The sequence below is a fragment of the Topomyia yanbarensis genome, chromosome 2 (assembly GCF_030247195.1).
Source record: "Topomyia yanbarensis strain Yona2022 chromosome 2, ASM3024719v1, whole genome shotgun sequence".
In the NCBI taxonomy this organism is placed as follows: Eukaryota; Metazoa; Arthropoda; class Insecta; order Diptera; family Culicidae; genus Topomyia; species Topomyia yanbarensis.
The window spans coordinates 173,895,805-173,903,347 of NC_080671.1; the positions used below are offsets into that span (position 1 = coordinate 173,895,805).

General features: G+C 36.5%; 1 protein-coding gene across 2 annotated transcripts; it reads right to left on the bottom strand.

The window, feature by feature from the left end:
* Positions 1-964: 964 nt before the first annotated feature.
* LOC131678545 (uncharacterized) lies at positions 965-2,001 on the bottom strand. 2 transcript variants are annotated; one of them, XM_058958759.1, is made up of 3 exons: positions 1,952-2,001; positions 1,605-1,883; positions 965-1,537 (listed from the first exon to the last, which is right to left on the bottom strand). In XM_058958759.1, the coding sequence occupies exons 2-3, from the start codon at positions 1,847-1,849 to the stop codon at positions 1,078-1,080; spliced, it is 705 nt and encodes a 234-aa protein (XP_058814742.1). In that variant the 5' UTR covers positions 1,850-1,883; positions 1,952-2,001; the 3' UTR covers positions 965-1,077. The 2 variants fall into 2 exon arrangements, with proteins under 2 accessions (XP_058814742.1, XP_058814741.1); XM_058958758.1 differs by lacking the exon at positions 1,952-2,001 and having other exon boundaries at positions 1,605-1,921.
* Positions 2,002-7,543: the final 5,542 nt, after the last annotated feature.

Sequence of the window (7,543 nt, forward strand, 5' to 3'; positions counted from 1 at the left end):
GATCCGTTCACGTCTCGACAGGTTCCGACGTTGGCGACGGCAGTCTCAGGTGGACCGGTAACGTTGCAAAATTAAAAAATAGAAATCCAAAAAAAATTAAAAATAATGAATAATAGAAAAGTTAAGCAAAAAAAATAAAGTAAAAAGAAACAAAATAAGAAAAAATCAAAAATAAGATTTAAAAAAATTTAAAAAAACATGAGAACAAAGAAATAAATAAATTAAACACCAATCCCCTCCCGAAATAATACCCAACGGTGGTCCCGGGAGGAAGAGGATACGGAGATACAGAAGGTTGTGATTTAGTCGGCAGGCTTGCTGGAAAAAGAGCTGCAGTAAGAATCCGACAGTAACACGGCCAAGTCGGTAGTGGTCGGTTTTTGAGATTCCTTCTCAATGAAAAACACACACATACAGACATTGTTCCAATTTGTCGAGCTGAATCGACTAGTATATGAGATCTCCTGGAAAAAGTTTTCCAAGTTTAAGCAAATTTTCTACATTTCTTTTCCAAGAAATGTAAAAAAATATCGAATATTCAGACATGGCGCTAGCCTAGTCTCGAAAGCTGAAAATCTCGAAATCAAAAACATTTTCCGATGATGCAAGTTACCGTTACAGACGTTAATCTCTATTCGCTTCTTCAATATAATGTAGTAAAATATCAATCTTAAGCTTAAATCGGCCTTATTCTGCATTATGTCGAATGTAGCTCAATCGAATTTGATTCCTGTTTGATATTGCTGCCAATGCAAATCACATTCGTTTGAGAAAACGATCCGTAGTAATTCAGAATAAGGCTGACTATTTCAACGATTATGTCTGCATAATGAGCAAGAGGCTGTCAAATTCATACAAAACTGGAAAAAAGTTTGCAAAACATTAGTCTTTTTGAAGAACCTCTTAGGGCGAATCCTTAAATTCCACACGGATTAAATAGGCAATTAACAAAATTCTACTCATGTTGATTTTTCATTTATAATTTGCATTCACTAGTTATACTTCATATTTAATCTCCCCTTAGCTTGCGTGATTTTGCGCTGTCTCGCCCACATAAAATGCACCCTTGCCACGTGCTTACAACGCTTGATCCAATGACTCGGGAAAATGTGAGGCAAGAAATGCCTGCATAAAAAACGGTAGCTTCAAATCAGGACTCATTCCATTCCAGAGAGCCTTAGCATCGGCTACTAGTTGCTGATCATCCTCAAAATGGAACCGCGTTGGATCAGGTTCCTCGCCCGTTTCCGCTCGTTTGATGTTGACGGCAAATGGTCCAATTTCAGTATCGTTTGGTCGTCGAGAGTTCAATCTTGGATGATTTAATTTCGACTGTCTCTTGTGAAGGTCCATGAATATCAGAAAAGGATCGGAGCAAGGTTTTGTTGTATTGGTTTGGGATAAAACCGATGCGTTTAGGAATTGCTGCTGAATAGAAACAGGTTGAGCAAAAAACTTCTGGATGATTGTTTGTACCAGATTGTTGCTCGTATTCCTTCCGACATCTTTTACTGGAATGGACATTTTCTGGAGCTCACTACAATGAAATTAACGAACCTGATACAAATGAAAACGTATTTTATACAATCAAATGGTCAGATTACCTCGTTATGAACAGATCCACCGCGTTCTGAACATTCTGGCCCTGCTCGGGTAAGTACAGGTGAGCAACTTTTGCTGTTTGCTGCTTTGAAGAATTCAAGTAACGCTCTATCACTATTTTTCTTGGGCGGCTTCTTCTCTCATTGGCTCTTATCAGCTCCTGCTGAACCCGCTTCGCATTCCGTTTACGTGGAGAACTTATCGAAAATGTCTCAGTCTCCAGTAGTTCATAATTTGGATCCGACATAATCTGGTTGCGTTTCGCCGCTTCCGGAGCCCGCCTGAAAAACGAAACGAAATTTTAGAGTAGAAAATTTAATGTATTGTCACCAGAGCTGCAAATTTTTACCAGGCTGTTTTGAACTTGAAGGAAGAACAAATCTCGAATCATGCCCTACTATGTTCGATTCGCAGTTTTTCGTTTGCATCATTTATTCAAACAGCCGAGCTGCTCAATCATGTTCGATTCATTTTCAATTTCATTGACCCTGTTCACCGCGTCCCATTTTTCTTTATCCGCGCACATTCTCTGGACAATATTGTTCATGTTAACGTCCTCACCGACAATGGTTCTCATCTCGTTTTGTTCGTGCTCGAATCGCGGGCATTCGAGGACCACATGCTCAGGCGTCTCCTCTGCATCACCGCACGCGCTGCAGAACGGCGAACTCGTGTGGCTGAACCTGTTCAGATGTATGTGTGTCTGTGTTTGCGTGCGTGTGTGAGTGTTTGTGTTTGTGTGTGCGTATGTGGAAACCACGTGATGAATTTGATTATGCGTCATAATCACTTTACTCGCTCCACTCTCGGCAACACGGGGCAATTTTTATGATTCCAGATTGACCAATTTGCCTTTCTCGTATAGAAAGGTTATGCAATCGCTCCAAACGACTTTTAAACCGAGTTCCGGAGAGTCGACTCAGTTCGACAAGATTGGGAAATGTGTGTGTGTGTGTGCATGTGTCTATGTGGCAAATAATATTGCTTTTTTTCTGATAGATGACTGGACCGATTTGCACAAACTTACTCTTTAATGGAAGGTACAACCTTCCCATCAGCTGCTATCGATTTCGTTTCGATCGGGATTGCGGTGATGGAGTTACGGGTTGAAAAGTGCGGCTACACAGCATTTTTTTATTTAAACTGGTTCCGCTATCATACCACTATCAAAATGACCACTTCAACGAAAAATACCTTGAAAGATAATAGTCTAGGAACACTGCTGGTTGCTTTGATGTTCGATTTCTCATAGTAAACAAAATTCTGGCCTACATTTGAAAAGGTCCTCTTATGCGTTAAACTACATCTAATGTCTATTACATGCACAATTATTAGAGGTTTAGTTAATATTTCGGTAAATTGTTAGCATCTTCCATATAAATATATTAAAATATTATTATTATGTTTTTGGTGTGGTCAAGATATATTCGATCAGAATACAATAGAGTTTCAGTTCGTTTTTGTAATATGCGATCAGAAGGAGTTATATTTTTTCGCGAAAGAAAAGCTCTACTTCCTCCATACATTAGTTTGTTATGTATGTACCAGGAGCAATAGATGGCAGTCGAATGGACGAATCCCAAACGATTTTTTTACAAGAGCGATTTTATGTTCTGACCAGTGCTTTGCTTTATTTTCTAAACCCCGTTCGCTCAAAATTGTTCGCTGTTATTGATTATCAAATTTTTTACAATACGCTTAGGTAAAGCGATTAGTCGATTAGATTTTCAGGATGAATGCGGGTCGTGCTCAAAAAGCATATTCACGATGTGCGTTTCCCAAATATTGCACAACTTGTGTAAGACCGAGAAACTATTCATAAGGATTCATGACCTGGCTCACATTAGAAGACCAAAAGGGCACCATGATAATCAGAATAAATTGGCTCCATTTGCACATACCTCATGAATCTCGGAGACAGCATAACTCAAAACTTTTATGAGTGGTTTGAACAATATGACTGCAATACGGATATTTTGGAATAAAAATCTATATTTTGCTTTCCGGGACGTTTTACCATGCGGGATAAGATATTGAAATCCGGGACTATCGCGCCTGATTCGGGACGTCTGGTCACTTTACTATAATGATATTCTAGTGATATTTTCGTTTTTGACATTGAATTACTCCGGTGTAATCGGTGATAAACTCACATAAACTTGGGTTGGGTGTTATCCGTCTGTCTCTTTTTCAAGACTACACCGGTGTAACACTGTGCGATAACAAAAATGCCATAAGAAACTGCTACAATTGAAGAGGCGATAATGATCACTTTCCTTCATAGCGTAAGCCATCAACTGAATAAACTCGACCAAAGTAGAAATCAAACATTCCAGAATTTTAGACTCAGGCGTTGTCGATTTATTGGCGATCCATGGAGCCGACGATAGCAAGAGATCCACCCAAGATACATGAGAAGATGGGATAGCTAAGGGACAATAAAGTCGCTGACAACGATCAACTGCCATGTACTTTATTCAAAGACGTGGGAGAGGTACTGGCTTCATAGAAAATTACCCCAGAATAAAGATCATTTTCTATCAAAGAAAGATATTGGCTAAACCGGGAGGAGACTTTACTGAGGGATATGATGGAAGCAGTATTGCCCAATGCCTCAATGTATTATAACAAATTTGCTAGTGCATAACCAATACTAATTATGCTAATCCCTTTTCAATTAGTTTGCTGGATATATAGTTTGACAAGCCATATTCATCAACAAACAGGGGAAATTCCATATCAACATTTGAATAGGTCTAATAATATTTGTAAATAAACTTTTGTTTTGCTGATTTCTCCTAATTTGTTATCATTTCAACACAGAAAACATTTGAAATTGATTCTACCAAGGATAAAGATGTTGATTCATGTGTATTTTTCATGAAATTCAACTCGGTAGCGGAATAATGAGCGAAATAAGTTTGTTTACAAAAGTCTCATTAGCCCTTTTGAAGAATTACTATTGAATTACTACTAGTCGGCCTTGAGAAAAACTTTTCCGATACCATATTGTTGCCAAAGTCAATGTAAACAAATGGTAATTGTGCTTTTTTGTTTCGGGGAGGAAATTCTGGTCCACAGGTCGTCTATGCGTATACTCCAGGTTGGAATACGTCCACTTTTTTATCGTGAAGGGATCAAGGTAAGTTGGATATCATCAATACTAGAGTATGGAAGATAGGCGGTCCAAAAGAGAAAAGAGTTTGAAAATCTCATACTGTTCGATCGGTACTGAGCTTTGAATCTTTTGGACAGGATATCTTCGAATCAGACAAGTGCATTAAACCGCTTTCTATTTCTTATTGTTTCTTGCTATTGATTGCAGGAATCAAGGTGCTATGAATACGCTCCTCGATCTAATAACCTAGGAATGAGCGTTTTTGTGAACTTCCCAATAAGCCACAGTTGACTTTGAAGTGGTCCGTTAAAGCAGATTTTTCAATTTAAAATTACCGTGGTTGTTTTTTCGTTTACAAAATTTTAGAACTCGAATGATGATTTCTTTTCTTGTATATTCTTCTGGAAGTCGCGCTAGTGCACTGAGTGCACGCTGCTTTGAAAATCTAGCGAAATCGTCTTAGCTCACCAGCGGCTGCATGACTTCCAAAGGGATATAGTTGCCATGTCATGTATAATAAAAACGCAACATATATATATATATATATATATATATATATATATATATATATATATATATATATATATATATATATATATATATATATATATATATATATATATATATATATATATATATATATATATATATATATATATATATATATATATATATATATATATATATATATATATATATATATATATATATATATATATATATATATATATATATATATATATATATATATATATATATATATATATATATATATTTGAAAGCTTATATAAACAACGCAAAAATTTTCGTGTTCATGATTGAGAAAGGCACAATTGCACCGCTACGTGGATTAAAACAGGTTTTTTGGATATGAGGCCAATTTCTGAGTAATTTTCTTTATTATATTATATTCTGGGTAGATTCATTAAGTTGATTAAATCATTGAAATATTCTTTTTGATTCTTCGTAGCTGGGACTCTGATCTACTACGGCAAGGCAAGTTTTGAAAATAGTTTCATTTAATTAGAATATATCGAAAAATGTTGATGCCGTGGAGCTGGTAATAGTTGAAGGCGCCAGATCAAGAAAATAAAAGTTGAGCCGCTTCTGCGCATCTACAAATCGCTTGCTAAATCAGAAGATTTAGTGATAATTTAGACTTTCTCATTGTTCGAACATTGTATAGACTTTTTTCTACTTTTAGATTTAGCGTTTGAAATTTTGCGTTTTCTAGCTCCAACAAGAATTGTCATATTCAGTTGGCGCATAAACACTTTGAACTCTAGAATATCCATTGTTGTAACGAGAGTAAATTGTAACTTGTAAATAAATATTAAAAATCAAATTCATCATCAATAATTTGTCGATGTACTATAGTCATTCTTGTGATAAAGAACACGTTATTAGGATTTTTGGATTCTATTGTTTGGAATTATTTTCATTGTGAACAGGCACGTAGCTAGAGGGGGAGGGGCTAGGACGCTAAATGCTGCTTTGAAAAAAATTTTCTAAAAGATTATTATCAGCGAGCTTGTAGCTCGTTTGGTTTGAGATAAAGTTAGAAGATTGCTGTTTTCAACAACCAAAGTCACGAAATTCAGTATGGTTTATGTTTCTGTCCCAGCCGGTGTGGAGCGAGCGACAAATAAAGTTACGTTTATATTGTGTTCCTTGTCTGAAGAACAAAAGAAACTTCTACTTTACTATGCCCTAGTAATCTGTCGAGATGAGTGAGTCGCAGAAGCAAGAAGTGGTGTACCGGCCAAATATTGTGAGTAGTGGTGATTCACATAAGACCGAGTATTTGTGATGAGGAACATTTTCTGAAGGTGAAAATGGAGGCTATACTTACGATAGCCACCTTTATTGAGTTCTACCACCTCAGTTATTTTGCGCTCATAGCGTTCAACAAATTAAATCAGGCGAAATCATTGACTTTGAATGATTTAAAGCCATTAAATTTTAATGGTTGGGTGTGACAATGCTGTAATTAAGATCATTATATAAATGGACGGTGAGAGAATCAATGTTCGGTTACAAGATCGGATACCGCTTACTTGCAGATACATATCACAGATGGGAGGAATGCAGTTCAAAACATAATGCGATATTACAACTACACATAGTATTCTTTGCACATATCAAAGGCAAACTAGTACGTTCCAGTTCTGTGAAAAAACGTCACATTACGATTTATTTACCGCTGAACACAAACAATCACCAAATATGTGGCACATGTTCAGGAAATATTGACAACGGCAAAAGCTGCGTCAATATCTCAAAATCTACAGCCAGCACAATCATTGAGGAAATTCACAATCATAAAGGCAACAAGTAAGCATGTTTGCGAACATAAAGGCAACAAGCACGATTATGAAACGGAAGTGTTCAATTGCGAGATAGATATGAACGACCCACCATACGCAGTTGGCGAGAAAAAAATATTTCCCTGCTTCGTTAACAGGTATCTACGTGCAATGGTTAAGAGCTTGCGTGAGATCTGTTGGACAACCAGTAAAACTCATTTTATTATTTTTATTGTTGGAAATAGATATAACCAGATAACAGCACCACTGTTCCGATTGGTTAAAACATTGAGCCGAGTTCGCTTATGAATTATTTAAAAAATATTAGTACAGGGAACGTGCCATTTGAGCCAATATATTCTGATTACTGATTCCTGAGTACTAAAACTCTCCAAAAGTGAACGCATCATCGCAAGTGATTGTCCCGTTTAACAAAACTCAGATGTAATACTCGATATTGGCAACTCTATTTTAAATTTAAATGACAGGTTTTTGAATTGTACCCAATTTGAATTAC